We start from the raw sequence: 27041 nt of genomic DNA, 5'->3' as shown, positions 1-27041 counted from the left end.
TATCTAGCTTCACCCTATCCTCGGTTATAGTGCCGTTTCTAAATTGGATGTATCACAAGTACTATGTAACGAACAATATACTTTTCTTTTCATGCTTTTTTTGTTTTTTTTAAGCTAAAAATATTAAAATTTGAATTCTTACTTTTCCTAATAAGTGATCTTGCGTTCTGTTGTTGGTCACTGCAAAACATAACTTTACAGGAAAAGTGTATAGTTTTGAATTGAAACAGGTAAATAGTAGGAATAAGGGGAATTTTGGATATAAGTATAATTCCTTTTGCAAGACAACTTGTTAAAATGGTAACTTATTTCCAGAATTGAATGTAATGCTTTCATCTGTAATATTATACTGATACAAAGTTTACTAGACATTCTGCTTTACAAGTGTAAAGTTGTTTCAGGCAGCAATATTGAAGAGCATAATGGATACATTGTTGACATTTTCTGTGAATATTGAATATAAGGTGCATATGTGATGCTGTTCAAGCTGTTTTCCAGAATAGTCCCTAGTTACTTAACACCTCTGGCCCTCTCTAACTGCTTAAATTAAAAAACAGTAGTTGCTGTTAAGTCAGCAGTCATTTTAAAGCCAAAGACTCATAGCTATTTTTATTTCATTTTTAACATGCAAAAACTAAATAACTAAATAATAAATTACCTATTGACAAACTCTACTTGTACAAAATAAAAGAAATCGTAGACAACGACTAGGTTTGTGCTAAGGTTTGTTTATTTGATGGGGCAAATGAAGGTTGAATATGCTTGTTTACCTGTGAGGTGAGCTTAAAGCTAAAACGTAATATAAAGGATAAACCTTGAAACCACAGGGGCTTGGAATTCTCATTAACTAAATGAACACCCTGAAAGCCTAAAAATCAAAATTGTGTTATGTTGCTATAATTTGTGAATTTCCCCTTAGGATTAATAAAGTATCTATCTATCTATCTATCTATCTATCTATCTATCTATCTATCTATCTATCTATCTATCTATCTATCTATCTATCTATCTATCTATCTATCTATCTATCTATCTATCTATCTATCTATCTATCTATACCCATGCCCATTACTGCACTTGGGAAAAAGTATTGTAGCGACCAGCAGACAGATCTTCATGGGGAGGGCAAGCTCAACAATGCTGCTGTAGAGAGACAAGCAGAAGGAGAGATGAATAGCCAAGGAATGAAGCAAGGGTGAAAACCAGGAAATCAGTTCCGATCAATAATATTTAGAGGCATGTTTAGAGGCCAAATCACTAACCCAAAGTGAAAGTCAGAAAACAAAGCATGATATTTGTAAAGTGGAGATTCTTTAAAAAGCACAAGCACAATATAGGTTTTGAAGTGTGTCTGCAGTCATGGACGAAGAGCCTGTCTCATGAAAAATATCAGTTCAGCAAGATACAGGTCAGCTGTACAAGATGGTTTGACTTTTGTTTGCAGAATGTGTACCCATGTATGATACAATTCAGCTAGTTAAGATATGCATAAGCTGATAGCATTCTACTTTATTGCACACTTAATGGCCAAAAGTTTGCGGACACCTGACCATCGCACCTATATGAGTTCTCCTAGCATCCAAAAAACCCAGATTTGTCAATAAGACTGCCAGATACTGAAACATGATTCATCACTCTGGTGAACTTGTTTACACTGCTCCAGAGTCCAATGAAGGTGCGCTTTACACCACTCCAGCGAATGCTTGGCATTGCACCTAATAATCTTAGGATTTGTGTAACTGCTCAGGCATGCAACCCTATTTCATAAAGCTCTTGATGCACAGTACTTGTTATGATGTTGCTTCTATAAACAGTGTGGAAGTTGCTTTCTTAATCTAATTTGTGGATAATAAAGTCATTGTCATGTGGTGGTTCCACAGGAACCAAGAATGCTAGCAGGACATATTCCTATTGTCAGACACACAGCTATATTTGGCAAATTTAGACTTCACAGGTAACCTTACATAGGAGTCTCTGGGGTATGAAGGACTTGCAGACCAGAAGGATACGAAGGACATGCAAACTCCACATATATATATACCAAAACTTGGCCAAGAATCCAACCCTTGTCCCTAAAGCTGTGAAACACAAGCAGTAAAATCTGTAGCTCACAATATGTCTTTATTAATAACTTGTAAATATTCTTAAATAGTAATTTTATATTTATTTTTCTGATTTTTTACTTAATACTTAATAAGTGCAGTATTAGTAAACTACTATTTAACATGCTCAAATTCATTACAAGTTTTGTTGTTACAATTGGGAGACAAAATGGGCACTCTGATTACATCAAGAGAAGGCAGAGCAACATGGGAATGACAGTACACATATGCATAACTGTAAGAAAGAAATGCCAAGCATAGTTTGATTAATAGCAGCAGCACCAGAAGGTTTTCATAGAGGTAGCTGCGAGGGGCAAAAATAGTTCCAAGAGGATTGAGAAAAAAATGACTAAGGACACTTAGTTACGCACTTCAGGGAAAATTTTCATCTTACACTTATTCCCTACATTTAAACACAATATAACAAAATTTCCCTTGCAATGTGTGAAAAACTACATTAAACTATGCCTGTGGTAGCCTAATAATATTACATGTAGTGACTTTTTTGTGATGTTGGGGAGATCTACACAGTAGCTTTGGTATTTCTAGAGGTGGCTAAAGCTGCCACAAGAACCCCCGTGGCACTGCCCCTTATATCCCATTGGGGCTTGGCATAATGTGACATGCCAGCGATAGCACTTATAGAATATAAGATAACAGTTTTTAGTTGTCCCTTTGTGCTTTCATAAAAATCCAAGGTACTGTTGTCTATATAAACCAGGTAGCATGAATTAATGACATTTTTCAATTTTTACAATTGTTCTCATTTTCTACTTTCATTTCATTTATACAGTTGAATAATGGCTCTTGCTATAATATATTCTATACATTCTTTTATTGTATCTTATGTCTTCAGTTTTGATGATTTTTTTAATAACGAATGTAAACATTCAGATTTTTTTCAAAAGGTATTATTATTCTGTACAGGTTTTTTAACATTTGTCAGACAATTGTTTCACAAGATGCATTCCATACATAAACTAAAATATGAATGAAAAGCTGCATAATACATAAACTGTATACAGAGTTCTGCAAAAGTATTTTTAGTATTTCAAAGGTTTCATAATGCTAAATTTCCACTGCAGTAGTGCTGCATGCAATCCATTTTATTCCTGCTTCTCTGGCAACTGAGTGTGCTTTTCTCTTTGATAGAGGAAATTACATAGCTTTCTCAAAAATACTTACTTCTGTTTAGAATCATGAAGAACCTGAACCTATCCCAGCAGTACTGGGCACAAAACAGGAACCAGTCCTAGACAAGGTGCCAAACAATCACATAACCCACTCATGCACACACCAAAATTTTCAATAAAATGGTACAAATTTAGAGTTGCCATTTACCTTCACTTGCACATCTCTGGGGATATAGGAGGGAAACTGGCACACACAGGAAGTAAACTCCACATTGTCAGAAATCCAGGGTGTTGGAGCAATGAAGCAGCAGTGACAGATACCCATACTTATTTACTAAGATGGAAGCAGCTGTCAATGGCCTATCTGGTTTTAACTTAACAATTTTCTCCTCGGCAGAGCGTACTTCCTTTGTTTTGGAACTCAATTTCTGGTCATTTTGCAAGTAGCTAATCTTGCCATACCAACAAACAACCTCCAGCTATCCCAACATTCCCTGCATTTAATTGATTGCAGTATTCTCTTCTGATTGGTTCATTTACATTAACAGGAGCATGTCTTACATATCTTCATTGGAATGTTTTGCATTCTTGATCAGGCAATTTTATGAATTCTTCATACAGAATCTGTAAGTTTCTAGAAACTATATTAGGTGTTTATTTCAGAAATTGCACAACGTTTCACCCACTAAACATTAATTTGACTATTCAATGAAGAAGGCACAAAGCTGAAACTCTGTATACTTTTTTTTTTCCTTTATGGATTTGTGTTTATCTTATAGATGCCACGTGGGCTGGACGTGCATCCCGGCCAGAAGAAAATCCAGAAGGAAGGACTGGAAAGGGTGGACGGACAGCCCATTAAAAATAGAAGATATCGCTGGGTTTTTTTCAACCCCCCCAGCATGCTAGATGGCAGCAGCCCTGGTTGTCAGTGCCACGTGGGAACTCAGCAGGTCATGCCGGGAAATGTAGTCTGGCAGGGAGGTCCTGCTGGGGTCACGGGGTTCCGCAAGAGGACACTGCAGGGAAACAAGCTCTCTACTGTGATGAGGGACTTCAGTATGACCCAGAAGTACTTCAATTGGGCAATCCCCCTGGCACTGGAAGTACTCCTGGGTCGATAATAAAAGGGACCGCACTCCCTTATCCAGGCGAGTCAGAGCTGGGAGGTAGAGTGGCAAGACTTGACTTGAGGAGGGCAGTGTGGTGGTGAGAAAGAGAGAGTTATTGGGAAGAGAGGAAACCTGTGGCTTGTGCTTTTGTACCATGTTGGAGGTATTTGTTGTTAATAAACAACCTTTATTTGAACACAGGACTGTGATTCTGTGTTCGTGTCGGGGTTTGGGCTTGCTGACATCCAGGTATCCATCACAATCTATTTTGTCATTTTATATACTCTTCTCTCTTAACTGTATCTCTTTCATTTTAAAATAACATGCTCAAACCTACTTAATCCAGTTCAGGGGTGTGGAGTGTCAAATATTATAATGGCAGCAGCAGAAACAGGACAGAAGCTATACCTGGACAGCATACTAGTCCAACCCAGGGAATGCTGACTGTCACACTAACAGGACCTGTTTAGACTCTTGATTAATGTAACTGGAATGTCTTTGAATTTGTGGGAAGGAGAGCTGGAGATCCTAGAGGAAAACCTTGTAGACATGAATGTAATGTCTAGACATGGGATTCAAAGCTAGGATGCTGGATCTGTGAGGCAGTTGTGTTAACCACTGTGGACATTTATTATAAAAAGGTTATATTTAGATCCTGGATAGAACAATTTTCATTTAAAATCTTATATCATACGATAAATATTTTGGTTTACAGTATGTTTTAAATTCATTCATTCTTCCACTGTTTTCTAAACTATTTATCAAGTTCATGGTCTTGGGAAGTCTATCCCAGCAGCATAGGGAGCTAGATAGGAGTAAATACTGGATAGGGTGCCTGTCTAGTACAGTAAATATACTGTATGAAGAACATTTTAGAAATGTGAGTATAGTTTGTTGCATTTTGTCATGATTTGTGCAGTTTAATATTTTTATGTGATTGTCTAAACTAAAAAAAATTCTCAATTTTGAAACTGCATTCTGTTGTCTTGTGGCAAAAGTTTCATATTCTGGCATTTATTTGTATTCTGGACACAGTGTTCAGTTAGTAAGAACTATTTTGTGACATTTCTCCTGGGGCATAGCTATTTTGTGCTGTTGTTGTGAAGATGTGGTTGCGCACTTAATGTCACTGGAGTGCTGCTATAAAGATCAATGGATAACTAATTAAAAATTCTTTGTGCATATGTTATGGAAGCGCTATTTAGATTTCCCAGTTGCTGACATTTGCCTTCTGCTTCTTAGTTTGATTCCTGACTTACGGTGTTTGATCAGACAAAAGATAGGCTTGACTCTTGGTTATGACTTCTGGCTTGCCTAACGTTTCTTCTCCTGGTCTTATTGCCTTTCCTAGTGCGGGGCATAACACATTTAATACCTTCTCTTACTTTCATGTGTATAATGTTTCTGAAATCTCTAGTTTGTGTGAGAAGTGGTATGTTGTGATGTCTTAATTCTAATAATTACTCAATCCATTATCAGCAACTCTTAACAATACCATTTCATTCATTCATTAATCAGCACAATTTCGTGGGATTAAAATGAATTATACTGAAGTATCAAGTGCATTCATGGCAATCCTTTTTTAATTGTTGATTTAGGAGGAACTGGCATTTAAATGCTTTAAATTTTAATTCCCTTAGTAAACACAGATTAGCCTGTTCACATTTTGAATGTAGCCATCTCCACTAGAAGAGACCCGTGAAAGAAATGTAAAAATCATTTGCACACTCCAGCCCAAAATGGAATATGATGTTTAAATAAAGTGAGGCGGCACTAATCTATCATTAACAATGGATAATATCTTTAGTAACTTCAGGGTATTGGATAATAAATATTTATTTCCAGTTAAAAAAGTATGAAATATACTATTGAAAGTAAATATCTTTGATTTTACATATTGCAACGGGTCACCAGAGGTAGAAATTGTTCTGCTTTGATGGAAATGGTAGGCCAGAAAGTGTTGAAAAAGGTACTAGGAAAGGACATGAAAGAAAAGAAAAAGCAGGGAGGAAAAGCTAGGAATGACAAAGAAAACCCCATTGTCATATCTCAATACCAATGACAAATATCATAAAGAATATGATAAAGATCCACGTTCTTAAATCACTTTGAGAAAAGCTAACATGAAAGGTTTTTATTTTAAAGAAATCCAGAAACTTGGACAAGGAGGAGAAAACGCCACCATGTTTTATACTGTTGGTATGATGTCATCACACAACACAGTAACAGCATCCAGAAAATCTACATGCTTGGAATTTGGGAACGTTAACTCTGGGTTTAACTGAAAATTATTTTGGAGGGGGTGGGCACCTTTGCCATTGCAGTGACCCACAAATATTGCGCTACACCAGTGAGTGTAGATTGAGAATTTTCATCATAAAGAGATTTAAAGATCCCTCTATGTCAATGGTTGTTTGAGTCTTAAGTTTCTTCAAAAGCTTAATGGCAGAGAGAAAGGAAGGTGAAAGAGAAAAAGTAAGATGAGAAAGAGAGTGTTATGCTTTTTATATACTATATATCCTAGGTGGTAGAAAAATGGAGAATCAAAGACAGAGATGGCAATGTATTTATATAGCCAGAGAGATTTGGAAAGAAAAGCTTTTATTATGTTGCTAATTTTTGCTTGGGTGTATTCCTTCCTTGTATTCTAGGTAATTAATTTGTTAATATTTTTATAATACTCTCCCTACTGATGCTGTTATATTATCAATGATTTTCATTGCATTTTCTTCAGGATATACATATGTGTTTGACAAAGACTAATTTTAGGCTTTAATTGTGATAATTGTGATTTTTTTTTTTCAAATCTTAACACAGTTTGAGTATGGTTTACCAACTCTAAATACCAAACACTCAGTACAGCACAATACTTTGTTCTGATATGTGGCATAATTATTATTTTGCAAAAATATGACAAAAGTCTGAGCATTTTTGTAGCCTGTACGCAAAACACATTCCATCTTTAGAAGCATTTCTGTGTATTGCACATGTAAAATAAATCACGACAGAGAAAGCGAAGCATATTTTAACCACTAAAAATAATGATTTGTGTACTTTAACCTTTTAACTGTGGTGTCAAGGTTGCAAGAAGTCAGGAAAAAACTGGAAAGTGAAATAGTCATAATTATTCACTGACATGCTCCTTGTAATCATTTCTGAAAGACTGATGTGTACCATTCTAAAAAAGCAGTAAACATACAATTAAAAACACTGTCACATGTCAGGTCGAAAATGGCTTAAGTTATCTCCAAAGGGCAGGTAAAAAGAATCTCTCTTGCACATACATAAATCTTTAAAAAATATAAAATGAATCACTGAAGCAGTTTATGGCTTTATTTTTCCGTTTTATTTGATAGCATTGCATTCCATTATTGCCTATTATTTCAATTTGAGGATATTAAAGCAACCCATAAAGCCTAGAAATCAGTTTAGTAAATATGTTACATATAACCAAGTCAGCATTAAATTGGGAAAATGCAGAACTATTCATTGAAATGAGCTTTCTTTACAGCTGGTCAGCTGAAGTTTAAAACCATATAACAGAGACAAACATTGGTTAAATATATCCATTTCAATTTAGTGTAGGTTTTACAACATGTTATGGAGCTTATTGGCAGAATGACAGTTATTTCTATAATTGTATAAAGAATAGCTGATAGTAAATATAACATTGAAGAAAGAGAAGTGCATTGAAAAAACGCTTTAGATCATACCTTATAGGACTGGCTGTTACATCTGGGTCACTGGCAGACACCTGGCCAATCACTGAGTTAATAGCAGTGTTTTCATGCACTTCCAATAGATAGCTGGGTGCTGAAAACAAAGGGGGTTCATCGGAGTCCTCTATGGCAATCTTCACTGTTGTGGTATCTTTGAAGGGCTCCCTGCCAAAGCGGGCATCATTATTTACATTGGCTGCTTCCACCTTCAGAGTATAGGATTTTTTGGTTTCAAAGTCCAGAGGCTGTAGAAAGTGACAAAGATAAATGCATTTCACTAATGACCATAGCAGCAAGAACAAATGAATTTAATGCTGATGGATGAAAGGTGGACAGGTTTTTCAGCATCTGCAGACTTTTAAAGAGGCAAAGTCTTGCATATATAGTCAAGCCTTTACAATGAGAAGGAAAATAAGACATTACAATTTCACTTTTAAAAAGGTACATTCTAACTAGCCACACAATGAAAACAACAGATACATTACATCAGATCATTTTATACAGTATGAATTTTTTTCAAAGCTAAAATAAAACATATGTATCATTTGCTTTCTTGAACAGTAATGGATGAATTGTTTTGATTTTTTTCTGATTTGATATTGTTGCATCTCTTTCTGCTCAGTGGAAAAATAATATTTGTTAAACACCCAAATGGAAAATGATACATTACTCTTTCAAATATTTTGTTTTGTTTTGTGCACATCCAACTACATAAACTGCTTTTTTTATAGTGGAATATATAAACGTGTCTGTTATAATAGTGGAAGTCAGGATTGACAGGAGCTGCTGACTGTAAAAAAAAAAGGTTACACTCCAAGCCATGGCCTTAGCTCATACTGGAAAGCTGCCGAGAGAAGATGCATCTGTGGTTGAAGGCAGCTGGGAATTACCACAGACGTGGAGCTATGAAGGGCGCAATGGGGCAGACAAAAGCACACGCTGAAGCAAAGGCCGAGCGAGCAAAGGAAGGACATTTGTATGTATTCCATTTTGGTAACCTATTGCCATTTACTGCTATAGTATATTGCTGCAAGCAGTACAAAAGCAGCAGAAGCAGGAATTGCACTGTAAGTTATGATAAATGCTTGTAAATGCCTTGTAAAAAATATTCACCTCTCATTTATTTGACAGACAAGCTTGTGAAATTTTGTTCCATTTCAGAATTCAGATATTAACCATCATTTTCCAGATGCATTATTTATACACCCTGTGGATGCATGAATCAGTGTTTTGTAGTGTGTTACAAGCAAGTAGCAGATCATTTGGTTTTATCCCCTCATTATCTGTCTTATTCCGGCAGAAGGGTTCATTCGGTTTCACGCCATTCCTATGATGCAGACTCCACTTGTAGTCTGACGTTTGGCTTATATACTATGCATTTTTCTGGGAAATGCAAGTTAGTAGCTGTATGTAAACACAGAGCATATTTAGGAACATCAAAGAGCAGCATTGACTGGAATGGGAGATGCACATCCCACTCAGCAGCGAGAGACTGTCTGAGAGTTTGAAGATAAAAAGCTTACACCCTTAAAACAACAAAGCATCTTCCCATTCAACTCCTAGGCTGTTTCATATAAATCAATATTTTTGACCTTGAGTAAAACAAAACAGAGAAGAAATTGTACTCCCTGCATTTAACTACCTCACATACAAACACAATTATCTTGTGGTCTGGTCATTTTATTTCCAACCTGTTGAATAATTTTAAATTTTAAAATGGACAATGACTATTCTGCACTTGGTGAGTACCATCTTGCTAGATTTATACATTCAGCGCTGAATCAATCCAAGCACATTTACACTAAGAACACCATTTGAAATGCTGCTTTCCATATTTTTATTAAAGATTATTGCAAAAAAGCTCTTTCTCTCAATATTTATTATAACCCAGACAATCTGCCCTTTCACTTTACAGGAAGCCCAAGCACCATCTTTTACAAAAGGCCTAGCGCAGAATGCAAATATCACAATGTAAGTTACTAAAATATAAATCATAAATGAAAAATGTTTATCGAAAACAATGCACTGTTACCTTTTATTACAACACCATTTTTTATGTTACTTGTTTTAATTAAATAACATTGATAATTCTGCAAGCAAAAGGAGCATGCACAGTACTTTCAAGCACCTCTTTATTTATGCTATGCCTTTATGGTAAGATGACGCTAATACAAAAAAGAGTGAATTATTTTATAGTAACCCTACTAATACTACTAATAAATGTAATACAGGTAAAACTAAGATTTATTGATGATCTAAAAAAGTAATGCAAAAACAGACAGATCAAGCACAGAAAATGAAGTATCCAGACACTGAGTGTTAGGTCGAAGAATATGGAAGCACTAAAATCCTTACTGGAATGCTGAACAAGAGGTTATTTTAAACAAGCACAAGAATGCATTATGTTGGAACAATGTAATTATGTCAGATTTCTTTTTACCCTAGCCCCTCGTACATGACTATTGCATTATTAGTGTTGACAGTCAGAGAAACACAGCACAAAAATGGATAGGCTAGTGGATGTGCTCAGGAGCCATCCGGACAAAGTTCAATAGTTATCAATTAATCAAAAATGGAAAGAGCAAGGAGATCATTGAGATATACGGAGACTGCCTCTCAAAAGCATATATTCCCCCAGTATATGGCATTGCTCCTCTGGCAGTTGTATTGTCTGAAGAAAGTTCCGTGAACATAATTGTTAAAATAAATGCTAATTTGTACCCAGATGATCAGTTGTGTCTGGGGTTTGAGATCCTGAGATGCTCCATACCAGCTTTACACGCACACACGTAGTGAACTTGAAACTTTGCTGATTTTAACTGAATTAAGGAAACATAATTAGAAAGTGTTAATTATATAAGGAAACAATTTTCTGTGTTATATAATATTACAAAAAATTAAATGGGAATTACTGTATCTCCCCATAATGAAATGTCCTTTTAAGGATAAAATAAGTTAGCAAATAAATTAGTTAGAGCATTTTACCAAAAGTACACAACTAGATGTGTCTGAACACACATCAAACATCATAAAGACACGACAGATTTCATTGAGTATCATCATCCATTCTGAAGATAGAAATGAAGGGCAGAATTTGTGTCAGAACTGATGAATAATTATAAGTCTTAAATTTGAAATGTATTATCGAGGCTATTAGTTAAAGCAGACAGAAATCTAAAGTATTGTATCTTGTATTATTTTGATATAACTTTCATTATTGTTTTTTGCATTGTGCTTTTATAAATAACATAAAACATTTTAGTATTAATTTGGTCTTAGAGGTTCAGGTGTTGGGGGAGTGTTAATCTAGGGACCTAACTCCTTAGCCAGGGAAAGAGAAATGGAGTACCTTGTTGTCCCTTCAGACTTGGCTTCAGACAACCAGCGTGGCATTAGAAGGCAGCAGAGTCATGAAAAGTCATGCGTATAGCAAGCAGACCATTTTTGGTAGCACAGTGTAGTTTTGCTTTATAAAGTAATGTTAAACTACAAATAAGGACCATACTCATAAGTTTTAGATGTCACCTTAGTTCTACCATTTTTATTGCTATTCTTCACATGCCGGTGTGACAGATAGGAGAAGACTCTTAAAACTTAATTTATATGGACTTTTCTGTTCACTGTATTAGTGAGTGAGGCAACATAAAAATGTAATAAGTGTATCCATATTGATAGTTCTGCTAGAACAAAAAGGGTCTGACTCAGCAATTTTCTAAAGTATAGTAACATCATTGGGGTCATCTTGACATTTTTATTGATGATAATATGATGGCTTGCTGCATTTCATTTTGCAGCTATGCCCTTTGCACATATTGTAGGGATATTGTCTCTGTGGAGCTGTTTATCAGCTATTTTCTTTAGAAGTTTATCATGCATTTGATATTTCTTCTGTTGCCCTATATAATGCCTTTTGATACGCGTGTTTTGCGGACAATCCATCCATGTGTTTTATTCTCAGGGTTGCAATAAAGGCAGCACAACATAGGAAGCAAAGCTGAATGCAACCCTAGGCACAATGAACTAAATTAGAGTTGCTAATAAACCTAACATGGTTATTTTTGGGATGTGGGAGGAAAAACAAAATACCTGGAGAAAAACCCCAAAAATAGTTTTTTTCAGATTTGGAATTATATGGTGGCATAACTGAATAGACTATTAAAATCAAGTATGGATACTTACTAAGAATATGATGCTAACCAAACCATAGATCAATAAGAAAGATTGTAGTTTTGGCTGGCTTTTTTTGAGTAATATGAACTTAAAGCTTTTGACTTGCTTTCAAAGTTTCTAAAGGTAATATAATATATATCATATATTATCAAACTTAGTTATTCCAGTTCAATGTTGCAGAGTTGAAGCCATTCCTGACAGCATTTGATGAAAGGCAGGAACCAGCCGTGGATAGGGGCACTGATTTAAAGTTTCCATTAAACCAAAACGTAAGTCTGTAGGGATGCAGGATGAAACCAAAATTTGCTGAGAAAAAACAGGCAGGAACATGACAAATGTCAAGATTCCATAAGAAAATGGCTGGGTATTGGCTTTGAACCATGGACACCAGACCCATGATGAAGCAGTCTGTTTTGCAACATCTCACGTCAATACACAAAAGCAAAATGGCCTGTTACAAAACAACTATGAAATGCATAATGCAACAGGAAGGAGATCTCAGAGATGTGAATTTCTGAGTATGACTGAAACTCATAAATGTACTTAGTACAGCCAAATGTTGACTAACTCAGTAAAACAAAAACATGCAACATAACACAAATTCTGGGATTTTTCTATGTGCTGTTCATGGAGTTTCATAGAATTGTGAAAACTTACATAAAATCATAAAATGTATTTACAGTGTATGCAATATATCCGTCTGTTGAAAAAAAAAAAAAACAGGAATCACAGCTATGCATGAGAATTCTTACAACTCCTGATCTTTAGCTTTAGAAAAGCAAAACTCTTCCAAAAGGAACACAGTGCACATCTTCTCATTAAACAGTCTCAGTTCATTAAGCATTACCATGCTAAGAGTTTGGTAAAGAGGAACACAGTGTGAGAAATCTGATACACCTCATTATCTACCTTTTTAATTTACAGTGTGTGCTTAAATACATTTAATGTATTGACATTGCTTTTTAGAGTCGAGCCAATGTGACTAATTATCTTTTAAACCATAATAAAGGAAAGGATACTGAACCAAAAGGAAAGGAAATGAGCAAGGATATTATGTAGCTGTTTTTAGTACACTGCTGTGGCAACATAGATTACAATGTACAGTATGTAGCAGAGGTACCTAAACTACGTTCTGTATATAACTTAAACACAAAGTAACCTCTATTGTAAATGGCCTTGAGAAGTACATAATCTACAGTTAAGTCCCTTACATGAAATAACCAACTATTAAACCATTTAGCATTGCAGAAAGCTGAAACCTATTCCAACAGGTTTGGGAACAAGGCAGGAACCAAAATCAGGAAATCTGTTATAGTGACACAGATGAATTTGTGCAAGTCATTAAAGTCAACAGGAACCTTTTCCCTATTTGTTCATCAAAGTGTTTTGGCTGCTGAGGTTTTAAAAATATTACCTTCTGAATAGGAGCAAGATTTATTTTCTTGCACAATATGGAGTAAAACAGGGCAGTGCAAGTGCAGGGAAACGCTTTAATTAACAAATACATCCATTTGAAGTTACAAGTTGTCATAAATGTTTTACAGTGCTTCAAACAGCAAAGTTCACATGATAGACATTGTGTGTCATTTTCTCCTCATGTTCTGAGCTGTGATACACATGGCCGGATTAAGGTGGGTGCTATTGATGCTGCAGCATTAGGCCCATTCCTGAAATAGGCCCAGATGAAAACAGACGAGAATTTTCCGGAAGCTGAACAGTTTTCCTTTGCTATATTAACCTCAGAATAATTCCATCCATCCATCCATTTTCCAACCCGCTGAATCCGAACACAGGGTCACGGGGGTCTGCTGGAGCCAATCCCAGCCAACACAGGGCACGAGGCAGGAAACAATCCTGGGCAGGGTGCCAACCCACCGCAGGACACACACAAACACACCCACACACCAAGCACACACTAGGGCCAATTTAGAATCGCCAATCCACCTAACCTGCATGTCTTTGGAATGTGGGAGGAAACCGGAGCGCCCGGAGGAAACCCACGCAGACACAGGGAGAACATGCAAACTCCACGCAGGGAGGACCCGGGAATCGAACCCAGGTCCCCAGATCTCCCAACTGCGAGGCAGCAGCACTACCCACTGCGCCACCGTGCCGCCCTCAGAATAATTCATAGAATGAAATTTGGAGTCCGACTTTCGGACGCCTAGACACAGCATTATTTATTATACAGTTACTATTGTTCTTTGCGCTGTGATGTAACTATAACGTTGTTGTGTTTATTGTTAACCGAAGATTTCAAGTTAATGCTGTCAATTTTACGTTAAATGGTTTACTTAGTAATTTAGCTGCATTTTTTGCAATATCTTGGGGATTCTTGCCACTTTATTATTGTTTGGTAAGTGCCACGTAGTAAATTTTTCACCTTGAAAGTTAGTTGTACAGTAAAAATCGATGACTATTTAAATGGTTATCTGTAAAGGTAAAACTAAAAGCCGGCTTGCGGGCCCGGCAGGATTCTGGTCTATTATGAAATTTAAATTGTGGACAAATTTTAACCCTCAAGAGCATGAACTGAGTCACTTTGACCCAATGTCTCTGCAAATTCATTTTTTCTTACTCTGTTTCGTAAGAGAATTGCGAAATTTTGTGTATTTCATTGTTAGGTTTTCTGCATTAAGTGCGCTTTTCAGACAATTGCTATTGAATGTTGATGTTACATAGTTTGATGTTAATCTCAAGTTGTTATGATACTATGTCGTTATTATTTTATTTAATTTTTAAATTTTATTAATTTTACGTCGTTATTATTATTCATGTTCAATAAAGACTGGCTGGTTGCATCGCAAGAAATTAAGGCTCCTTGGTTGGTCGGAGTGCGCATGTACGGTGAGTGTCGAATGCACATGCACCAATGCCGAGAAAAAAAAATAGGCCATTTTTGCGCTGCAGCATCAGGCCCAATTTCGTCTTAATCCGGCCCTGGTGATACACCATGACAAACTCTTTAGTAAACACATTTTAGGCATGCAGTATAATGAAACTGCCATTCATTACCTGCAAGTGCACTGGCTTTTTTAACAAGAACATTTTTCATGTCTCCACCTGCCTCATGTGGACTTTGGCTGCTGAAGTCAGAAGATTATATTCTTCCCGAAATAAATGTGTCAGAAACAGGAAAACATTTTGCATTTTCACTTAATGTCATCGAAAAGTAGACAATGTAGGTGTTGGTAAAATTAGTGGGTTTTTTTTCACAAAATTCTTTCATTATTAAATCCCTGCTATTTAAAGGCTTGGTAGATTTTTTTCTAATTTTTTTTTAATTTGTCATGTGCTGTATGCATTGAGCCTGTCTGCAGTTACCTGTGAGCTCCTTATCAGAAGTTGTACTCTGCACTGCACTAATGAGAGTAAACTGTTGTTTTGCAAATGATTCCTGACATATGCCTCTACACCTCAAAGTTTCATACTGCCGCAGGTTCTGTACATAAAAAGTGTTCTTTATTTTTTTAATATTTGTGAAATGCTCAGATTTTTCACACATCATTTACAGTATCTAGACTATGTAGGAGACTTTTTAGGACTTCATGTGATAAAAGTTCAACATTCCTCAGTAAACCTGACATAATCATGCAATCATCAAATCAACCATGCAGATATACCTTTTTAAAACAACCAACAATATTTAGGCAACCAACAACACATGACCAACAACCAAGTGACCAACAACACATTCTTAAAGTAAATTCAATACAACACAGAAGCACTGATCTGGTATTTTTTCCCCACCGGGTACTCTGCCTTTCCTTCCACATCCCAAACACACTGCACATTAGGTGAATTTGTGACTATAAATTGGCTCAGTGTGAGTGATTATAAATATGTATGTAACTTTTATCTGCAATACAAATTTGACCTGTTCAGATCTGATTCTTACCATGTACCTATTGCTATTGGGATTACGTCTGATCATCAGGACCCTGAATTAAACCATCTTCAAATGTAGTGTAATCTATAAACTACATTAAATATCATAAATCCCAAATAACTCTGGAGAAGTGGGTACTTCCTCTTAACAACAGTAGTAGTACTGGAAGCAGCTTTGGAAAATAGAGTTGTAAAACCAAAACAGTTTTTTCTTTCTGGAAATTTTCAGTCGTTTTATTCCTAAAGCCTTGCATTAACCTTCACAAATACCAAAAAGTTTATGATGATAGAATGGGAAAGTTCATACTGTACATGTTGTATGCTGTATCTTTGGGATTTTGCAAATAAACAGTTTAATCAGACAGCAACTTCTCTAGTCGTTAAGAGTGAATTTTACAGACATTAGTAAATATGATAATTTAACATGGTTAAAAATGTTGTGAGATTAAGAAATGCCAGAATAATTTGTCATAGAGTATTAGCATTAGTCACCCATATACTGTGCAGTTTCATTTCTTTATAAGTAGTCTAAAGTATAAATATACAGACTTTCTCAAAAAATCTTTCAAACATCTGATTTTTAATAATGTTAAAGACGTAAGTTCTTTAACAGAAGTTTCAAGTAAAAATCAAATAACAAGAATATTTCAAAGAAAAACAGCAGGGGTTTACTGTACCTGTACTAAGAATCAAACCAGTGGCAATCAGCTCAGCACAGTGTATAAATTATTCACAGCTCTGCCTTCAAGATCAAACAGGGCTGGAGTACTGAAGACCGACAACCAGTTATGTTAATCTGATCTAAACACGTCTCTTTTAGCTCTGTCCCTAATGGGTGGAGTTTCTATCAATTTCTAAAAGAATGCAAGACACATTTTAATGGGCCATTAATAGGTTAGAATATGTAGCCATCATAAAGTCTAACTAATTAACACTAAAAAAACAAAAACAAAACAGATTTCTAAACATACAACTATAATGCAATTTTTATTGCGGAAAGAAGGATGTCAAGTATTGAATATGCAATATAAACTATCAAATGCAACTGAACACACAAATTAATAAATGTAACCAGCAGCTGAGCAGTTTGTGATAGCACCAATAGCTCATTGTAAATAAAGAATTATTCTTAAGATTATAAGACGTAGAATCAAAATAATGTAGTTATTCTAACTGAGATGTAGCAATTTGTAATCTCTCAATATATGTAACTGATTAACTTAAAAGTTTATAGCTCCTGTGAAAAAGGCGCTATATAGGCGTTCGACCCGACACAGAATGGAGGCACACGTAAAAATAAAACTCAAATTAATTTTTCTTCAGCTGGGGGCACGTCTTTCCCGTGTTCCCCAGCCACAGCGTAACCACACAATAAAGCACTCTTTCTCTTCCTCCACCACTCCTCCCTAGCAACCTCTTCCTCCTCCTCCTGATTCTGGCTCCCGGAGTGGTGGCTGCTGGCCCCTTTTATAGTTCACCCAGAAGTGCTCTGGGTGTGGTGAATACGCTGCCCATACGGGCTCAGGAGTCCCAGCTGCAGCACCCCTTGGTGGTGCCTGCGGGGCCCAACATGGCTGCACCCAACTCCAATTCCCATGGAGCCCTGCGGGAAACCGAGGCACCGCTCCAACCCAGGGGGGCGGCCATCTAGCGTCCAGGGGGAGGTATTGCAGTGCCCAGGGCTGCTCCCCCTGAATATAGAGTGCAGGGGCGTCCCGGCCGGGCATGAACCCTGGCCGCCTGCCACACTCCATATGATTCTGATCATTTTTAATTTTGCCTGGTAATATCTTTTCTTTGAGATAGATTTTCTGTTTGCATATGTAAGAGTTTTTCTGTTTGTCACTCTGTTTTAGAAAAGCACCAAGGCTAACTTAAATTACATTCACTATTCCATCAGTCACTTATGACAGAATTGTTCATTGAAGGTTTTTTAAGAACACATGAATTTACTGCTTTCCAAAACCCTGTAGATAAGTGTGTCTGTGACAGACCTGCATCTATGCAAGGTGGATTCACTTCTTACACCTGATGTTGCTGGAGTAGGCTCTGGGCCCCAGGATTCTTGGGATAAGCAAAGAACAGATGAATTGCCGAATGAACAACAGCTTGCCTAGGTAACCTCTTATCATAATGTCATTCTGAGGATATGACATTTTGTTACAGCTTCAGACTTTACTTCTTGTTGATTTATTTTCATAAATTCTCTTCAGTCTTCAGGTAGCTTTTATCATGCAACTCTGCTAAAGTCCAATAGACAATAACATCTTTACTGAACTTTCTTATTCTAGTGATTCCAATACCTACTTTTTAGATCTTGTTTTAGAAAAATTAAACAACCAATAAGACCTCAGACATTACCATTAAGCATGACTTTAGAATTTTATAATGTACCTCAGTTCATGTACAGCTCTGAACTGCTGATATGCTGGGTTGGGTTAAGATATTTTTTATTTATGCCCTTCTATACAAATCCATAACATTTCTTGATCAGTTTTGTTGTTGCCATTGTGGAAGTCATACACAAATTCAAGTGACACAGTTTCAAGCTTTTAAAATACTTACTCTACTTTATTGCAGATGTAAAAATAAATATATTTGTGCATCTGGACCATTAATTTACATCTGCATCAATGTGACGAGAACCGGAAAGTTCTTTCCAAATCCTTTGGCAATGTCTCAAAAACGCTGCATGAACTTGCCATTTATTAATTAGGTAACCTGAAGAATATTGTTAATCCTTATGACCTTTATGAGTCTCGGTTCAGAAAAAAATCTAATGGCTAAATAGTGAGCAATGATGGCCATGTACTATAAAGCACAAGAAGTTATTGCTTTAACATTTACAGATAACACAGTCAGAAATTGTCCTTATATCTGTAGTGACATTTACATTCCATTTGGAATAAGGTTTTTGGAAGCTAAAGTACACCTTTTGATGTCACTGTGTTAAATTTACACTGCAAGCAGTTTTGCAGCAGGTCTCAGTTTGATTAAAACATTAGCTGTTTTGCTTTAAAACCAGATTTATATAAGGAGATGCTTGTAGTCCTTGCATTGCTAAACACGTTAGAACATCTGGAAAAACATAGCTCTTACGTCAGACTGTCATTTTTTGAATATAGCTCTGCCTTCAACATTTTAAATCCATCAATACCGATCACCAGCCTTGTTGACCTGGGCTTCAGTGGCTCTCTGTGAAAGTGGATCTTGGACTTTCTTACTGGAAGACTCAGCATATATGGATTGGTAGACACACCTCCTCCATGCTGATTAATAACGCTGGCACCCCCTGGGTCGTGTTCAAAGTTCTATGCTATACTCTCTGTTCACCCATGACTGTATAGCAAGATATAACTCCAATACCATTATAAAATTTGCAGATGGTTCCACCATCATAGGCTTGATCACAGATAATGATGAGACAGCATGCCAATAGGAGATTAGGCACCAGTCAGAATGGTGTCAGGACAATAACCTCTCTCTGAATGTTAAAATTCTAAGGAGATGACCATTGATTTCAGGAACCAGTAGGTACATCACACCTCCATTTACACTCAGTGTGAGGCTGTGGAAGGAGTCAACAGTTTTAAATTTCTGAGGGTTACCATCACCGAGAATCTTAGATGGACAGAACACACTACAGCAGTTACCAAAAAGCTGATCCGTCAGCGTCTTTGCTTTCTCACATCTGAGGAAGGCACAAATATCTCCAGCAGCCCTCATCAACTTTTATAAATATACTTTAGAGTCCATCCAGACAGGCTACATGGTTTGCTGGTATGGGCAGCAGTTCAGCTAGACACTGCAAGGCATTGCAAAGAGTAGAGAAAACAACGCAAATTATCATCTCTGCAAGACGCTTGCCAGGAGCTGTCCAGGAAAGGCATAACGAATCATAAAGGACCCCATTCACCCTGCATGGACATTTTTCTTTCTCCTTCTATCAGGCAGGCCCTATAGAACTATTAACACCAGAACTGTGAGATTTAAGAAGAGTTTCTTCCTGAAGGTAAAAAAGGCTGCTCAACTGTGATATGTGATAAATTGTCTGCAATTGTCTGTGATTCTTGTGTATGTAATATTATGCTTAATGTTATTGACTGTGATTATTATTAATATGCGATTTACGTTTGAGATTTTTCTCTTCCTGATGTTTGATGTTCCTGATGAAAAATGCACAAGTAAGAATTTCACTCTACACTGTATATGTGACAATAAAAAACCTCGACCTTGACCTTGTCTTTTGCATCTTAAGTGTTACACATACACTGTAAAACTATGCTGAAGAATACAGAAACTACATCACTTACAGAGCTACCTTCAGGTTTATTTTTACCTCTACTTTATAAGCCTTAATCGGTCTCATTAAGGAAACTTTTAATTTACAAGGCAGAGATGTAAAGCTACATTTTATAACTTAAATATTTGTAAAAAAACCTTACATTTATACATATTGGGTTTCTTTTAATACTTTGAAAAAATATTACTCCATCTGATGCATGTACATACTATACATATAAACATATAAACAAATGTTAATACCTATTTTAATATATATAATTATAACACAGGTACCTCTGTACATATATACCTTTTTCAGACGGAGAATTCCTTCTTGAGTCAGGGAATCTGATATTATCTCGAAAACGTCTGTTCCATCTCCATCATTAATTGTATAGTTTGACTTGGCATTTTCTCCTATATCGTGATCATTTGCTTTCACCTTTCCTGCTGTAGCACCAACAGCAAGGTCTTCTGGTACCGAGAAGTGATATACACCTTAAAAGAAAGGGCAAAGACAAAATGCCATTGCATTTTTATTCCCATTTTTCACATAGATCACTTTTACCCTTTCTGGAAATACATCTGAGAGCAAACACGTTTTCATATACTTTTGAAATCAGATATATGTATTTTTGTTTCTGTTTTAAATTTTAACTCTTTTTTTGGGAACAATTCCATTTACTGCTGATCCTTGTGAAATACCTTTTCCATATTTGAGATTTATAAATATTTTCAGCATGCAGTAATGTTGAGGAAGTTGTAGTAATAAAGAAAGAACATATTCTATGAATTCTTAAATATACTCTGCAGTGTATGTATACACACAAAAATAAATAAAAAGACACACTGAATTGATGCTAGTAATAAATAATGAACCAAAATATACCATTATAAGAAAAATGCAAAAAAAAAACAAAAAACGGAACATATCATGGACAAATACCTCTGTCCCAGAGATTAATTTATTTTAAATTCAACTTTCTTCAATTAGAGAGAAAAATGACAAATCAATGACATTTATTTCTTCCAACTAACTGATGCATAACAAACTACTGTAAATGCTGTCATATCAAGCACCTAATAAACCATCAAGGTCTAACACCCAGAATTTCATGAGATGGCACTTTACACAGTGATATTTTGATGCTTGCTTGTCTATGACTTTCTCAATGAGCTTCTTTCTCTTGCTGGCAGCATGTCTGACTACTAGACTTATTAGCCAGTCTCACACTCTCTCTCTGTCATCGTAGTCATTGTGGAATCTCATTTGTTCTTCACTGTACACGTACAGAAACACTACGTAAATATTCTAATCCAAGATTTTGTTTTTACATTAACTTACATTTTTCTTGGCTATGCTTTCACTACTTCCGGAATCACACACATTTCATTTACAGTTCTTTACAAACCTTTTGCTATTTGCTTATTTACCCTATTAATTTTTGATAATCCTGCAAAGGCATTACATAATATTTTGGGATATTTTTGACTGAGAATGATGAGGTTGTCAGAGTGAAAATTATGAGCATCCTCCTGCAGTTATTGTTTATATAGGTGCTCGGGTCTGTAGACTCCTTGACGGTTTTTAAAATGGTATCAGCATGAGAAATTGGAACAGCTTAGCTTTCATCTAACTAAAACAGTTAGAATTACTGCTGTCATCTCATCTATTAAAATCTTATATTATTCTGTACCTATCAATTAGTGATTTATTAGTATTTAAAACATATGACCCACATGTTGCCTAGGAACTTTAGGTTTTATTCCTAGGGCCTACGTTTTGCTTGACCATTAATGAACTTTGCCTGCTGACTTTGCTTTTTTTGCTTTTCAGTCTCTGTGTATAAAACAAAAACAATAAAAAAAAATAATGTTTTGAGAATATTGATGAAACGCAGTCATCAGTTCAGGTAGTACAAGCAGTGATATCTCAGTCTCAAGTGTAATACTCTATAATTCAGCACATATCAATATCAGACACCTTCCTTGTCAAAAAATTACTGGAAAAAAACATTTTTACTGAATTTATAAACACATGAGAGAGTAAAAGCAAAATATATATAATACTGTAAGAAAACAAAAAGTGTGAGGGACAATACAGTAGAATGACAAGCTCATTTTAAGGAGATAATGTTATATTTGTAATATAGTGTCTAGCACAATATGCTGTTCATGCTTTGGGATGCTTCACTCCATCATAATACAGCTTATACATCACATTTTAAATAATATCGTAATGTCTGTATACTAACTTTGGGAAAACTTTGGTGGATTGTCGTTAACATCTGTTAAAGTGATTGTGACTGTAGTAGTTCCAGATAGTCCTCCCATGTGTCCTCCCATGTCTTTGGCCTGAATGACCACAAGATACTGTTCCTTAGCTTCACGATCCATATCTGAAAGGGCAGTTCGGATGATAGCTGAAAAAGAAAGAACTTTTTAACACATCTATAAAACATTTTATACAATATACATTTTCTCAATTATTGGCACAGGATTTATATTCTAATAACTGAGAAATCTTAAACATGCTGTAATTACACAAACCTGAAAGATTCAGATACTAGTTTACAGATTACTTAACAAGTGTCCTAATGTTAATAAGAGATGCTTCCAAATGCAATATTAGTGAGACTACAAAACCTCCCAATGAATTCCACCTTGATAAGTTGGAACTGCACTGAAACACCTGTTTTTGTTTTCCATGTAGCAGTAGTTACATTAATTCTCTATTTTAGAATTCCAAGTGCATCAATTTGCACTAACTTTCATGCTCAAAATTTTAAATCATCAATTACTTTACTAAAATAAATTTTCTGCTATATAATGAAAATTAAAATATGTTTCCATATCCTTACTAAAATGATAAAGTCCATCAATGTACACTAAATCTGAAATCTTAGTAGTTTATCAAAACTGAATCTAACTGAAAAAAAACACTTCTGTATCCTCATCTCAAGTTTAAAAAAATAAAAAAAGGCATAACTAAGCATTAGTCATATTTTCTAAACCTAAAAAAAGAATTAGTACTGTGGGATATGGCCAGCCGTTCATCCCGGCCAATACCCCCAGGCCGCCTGATGGAGCCCTCCCTGCAACATGGAGGTGCCCGGAATTCCAGCAGGGCCTCATGGACATTGGAGTTTTAATGCACAGCCCTGCTGGATACCATGGGGGCCGCCAGGAGTCGCTGCAGGGAGGCCCAGGGATTTATATTTTCTGTATAGCCCGGAAGTATTTCCAAGTCACGGGAACAGAAGAAATTATATACTTCCGGGCTAAAGAAAAAGAAGTTTTTACTTGACCTGGAAGTGCTGGATAATCACATGAACTGAGGGCTCAGAAGCACTTCCGGGTCGAGGACTATAAAGGACTGTGGGAAATCCCAGATGTTGAGCTGAGTTGGGAGGCAGGGTGGCTAAGCGTCTGGGAGAGTGGAGGATTATTGTATTGGTTATTGTTATTGATTGTTTATTGAAGTATAGTGGAGGTGGAGGTGCTTTGTGCACTGTGTTATTATAATAAACCATTATTTGGACTTTTACCTGGTGTCTGGCGTGGTGTCCGAGGGTTCAAGGGAACGAGAGCGACCTTGTATGTCACAGTGCCTTGCATATAATTTTGTAAGCTCATCACATGAGTCCATTAAAAATGACAACAGAAAGTAAATAACAAAGGACATGTTCTCATAAAGATTTTTAATTTTTTGGTGATTTGATCACACAGGTCATATACCTTTTGAAAAAAGCGCATCACATTATAATATAACATAAAATTCTTAGATCTGTGTAATAAAATTCAGGGTCATAGGGGACTGAATTTAATCTAGGAACATTTAATTATGAGGGTCCAAACTTCCTTTGTTTGTCACATAATCCATCCATCCATCCCTCCATCTCACTTTTTCCTTATTAAGGCTGCTGGGAAAATAGAACCTATCCTGGCACAAACCAATACTCAGACGTAGACTTGACTTCAGTCCGTGGCAAGGCTCATATTAATTTACAGCAATTTGAATTCAATATCAATTGTGAGAAAAAATCAAAACTGCAGATGACATTTATGAAAACAGCACTGCAGAACGCTTGCCATTATAGAATCGAACAGAGGCCCACTTATAGGAGTAATAGTGAAAATAGTGAAGGATATCGAGTACAGTGTTTGCACCATAGAATTTGGTTATTTTTCCATTCAGGGAACACTGTGTCTTTATGACAGGCATATATAGTAAATGGCCCCTACTATTTTAATTACCTTTCAGTCACTTTCACCATCTGAAGAGAGAGGGCTGAAAGGGGAATCATCCAAGAAGTAGTTAGAGTTGCACTAAAACATGTTTATTGTAGTTAATCCTTGCAAAATTTCACCTTACATTATCATCATGCACAAATTATCTCATGTGATTTAATACATTGCCTTGAACTATGGCTTAGCTTAAAATACAAATATTTTTCTAATTTCTTGACTGTGTGAAAGCGCATAACTGTTTAATAGCATTTTATGATACACGGAGGTTTGAATGGATAAAGCAAAAGAAATCACAGGAGAGGGTTATAAATGGCATCGAGAAACTCACACATCTGTATTCTTTCCTCACATCTCTGAAGCTGCTGACCTGAAAGAAGACAGACCTACCTCTCTGGCAGTCTCACTCTCTAATAACCTTTAAAATAATAGCCTGAAGATCTCACAAAACTGTTAATCATAATTAGCAACACATTCATTAGTTATACTTGATATTAAAAATGATGTTATCCTTAACACACCAGGATCACGTCAGCATTGAATGGGGTTTGCCCAATTTGGAATACCAATCCTTTCTCTGTTTTCTAGGCTTCTTTTTACAGTTGCCATTATCAAAACAGTAAGAGACATGAGGGCATGGAAATGTGAAACAAACATGGCGCTAGCTTCCAAAAAAACTAAAGACAATGGTGTGGTTTCAAGGTGTTTTGAGAACTTAGTGATTGGAAGGTGTGCAGCTCCAAGATGAAAGGAAGTTAATCTTATTGAATCTGCCCCTTGTCTCTGCCCCCAGTCAGTAAGCTTCCTACACCCAGAATATGTGCATAACTTTCACTTTGTGATTGTGAACCATAGCGGTTTTGCCACTGTGATTTGTGGCATATGTATTAAAACAACGTACCCAATGCCGTTGACATGGCAAAGTAAGAGATTGCGATATCTGATCTTGTCCCATGATATCAAGATATTCTATTGATATGTCTAACAGCCCTCTGCCAACGACATACTACTTCTGCCAGTAACATAATGACAGTGGCTAAATGTTCATGGTTCTATTTCCTTTAAATGATATAATCAGCAGTAGACACTGTGTATCTCTGTTTGAAAATACAGAGGCAGTACAGGCACAGTGCAGGCAGGCTACAGACAATTGGGAAATTCTTGCTTTATTGTGCATGTTTCCATCATTAGAAATAATAAACTTTGCAAGCATTGATGACAGCATCAGGAAATCTCTGCACACTTTCATATAATGCATGGAAGGTGGTCACATACAAAATGTACATATTGCTGTTGGTATAAAGAAGCCCCAGTAGTGTTTCATGACACACATATGTTGAATAATTCATTGGCTGAACGTCCTCAGTGTTAGTGTGTCAGAGAGAAGACATGCAGCATTGTTCATAATGGCACTCAATTTTATTTTCATTTTCTCCTTCACGACTACCTCCAGGGGGTCCACATTTTAGTCCAATTAAAGGTTGTATTTTTCTGATTCTTTTCAGTGTGAAATTAAGGCAATTCACCAAAAGGTGATCCCTAGCAGGCTTTCTGTTACCCCTGTGTGAATGACACAAATATACAGCATTTAAAATAAAAAACAAACTATTGGGGAGCTTGTAACATTTATATGTATTTGATATTATCTACAATGTATATACAGTATAATGTGGAAATACAGAAAGAAAAATATAATTTTAATCACAATCATCAGCAGGCCTCAGAAGTGCAGTATACAGAAATTGGAATATAACAGCACATGATGGCAATGATTTTTTTTTTCTTTCTCTGTGAATAAAGCTTTCTGCTCTCCTTGTTAACATGCGAGTGATGTATTTAGTGCTGATGGCAGGTAGAAATGACAAAGCAGGAGACTGAGACATTCTTGTCTATCCAAAGGGCAAGTGAAGCACACTGATGAACCATCCACAGCACAGCTTTGCAAAAGCAGTTTCCTTGCTATGAAAGCAGAACGAGGATTTGGACTGAATTATCTTAGTAGTAAGTCATGCGTTACCATGCCTTGGGAAATCTAATCCACCAGATTTAAGACCATGACGCTCCAAGGCTTTTTAATATGCACAGTAGTGAATTCCCCTTTCCAAGAGATTTTTATTTGTTGTACTATGCAGGGGAGGATGGGCTGATGTTCAATTTAAAAAGAGAATATTTTAAACATATTTTAGAATACATTCACTCTCTATTATCGGAATGACAAATAAAAGTGCAATGTTGACATTTTGTCAGATGGCATAAAGAGATGTGTGGCTGCGGATGCAAAATGCACATTTCTGTGCTTAGAATATTCATGCATTCTGTTTAGCTTTGTCTTTTCAATTTTGACCATTCACGAAAAGCATTTTGGATGTGTCTTTGTATTTATTG

The 27041-nt window shown here is 36.1% G+C and overlaps 1 protein-coding gene across 2 annotated transcripts in view; it reads right to left on the bottom strand.

The window, feature by feature from the left end:
* Positions 1-27041, bottom strand: part of cdh8 (cadherin 8) — a 365634-nt gene that overhangs the window by 70360 nt on the left and 268233 nt on the right. For both annotated transcript variants that reach the window (XM_028809638.2, XM_051932142.1), the window contains 3 exons: positions 22664-22831; positions 20719-20906; positions 8061-8311 (listed from right to left, as the gene is read on the bottom strand). In XM_028809638.2, coding sequence (XP_028665471.1) covers positions 8061-8311; positions 20719-20906; positions 22664-22831 — 607 coding nt within the window. The remainder of the gene's footprint in view (positions 1-8060; positions 8312-20718; positions 20907-22663; positions 22832-27041) is intronic.

The sequence above is a fragment of the Erpetoichthys calabaricus genome, chromosome 9 (assembly GCF_900747795.2).
Source record: "Erpetoichthys calabaricus chromosome 9, fErpCal1.3, whole genome shotgun sequence".
Lineage (NCBI taxonomy): Eukaryota > Metazoa > Chordata > Cladistia > Polypteriformes > Polypteridae > Erpetoichthys > Erpetoichthys calabaricus.
Note: the sequence above shows the minus strand (reverse complement) of the source record. Positions and strands in the feature narration are given on the sequence as shown.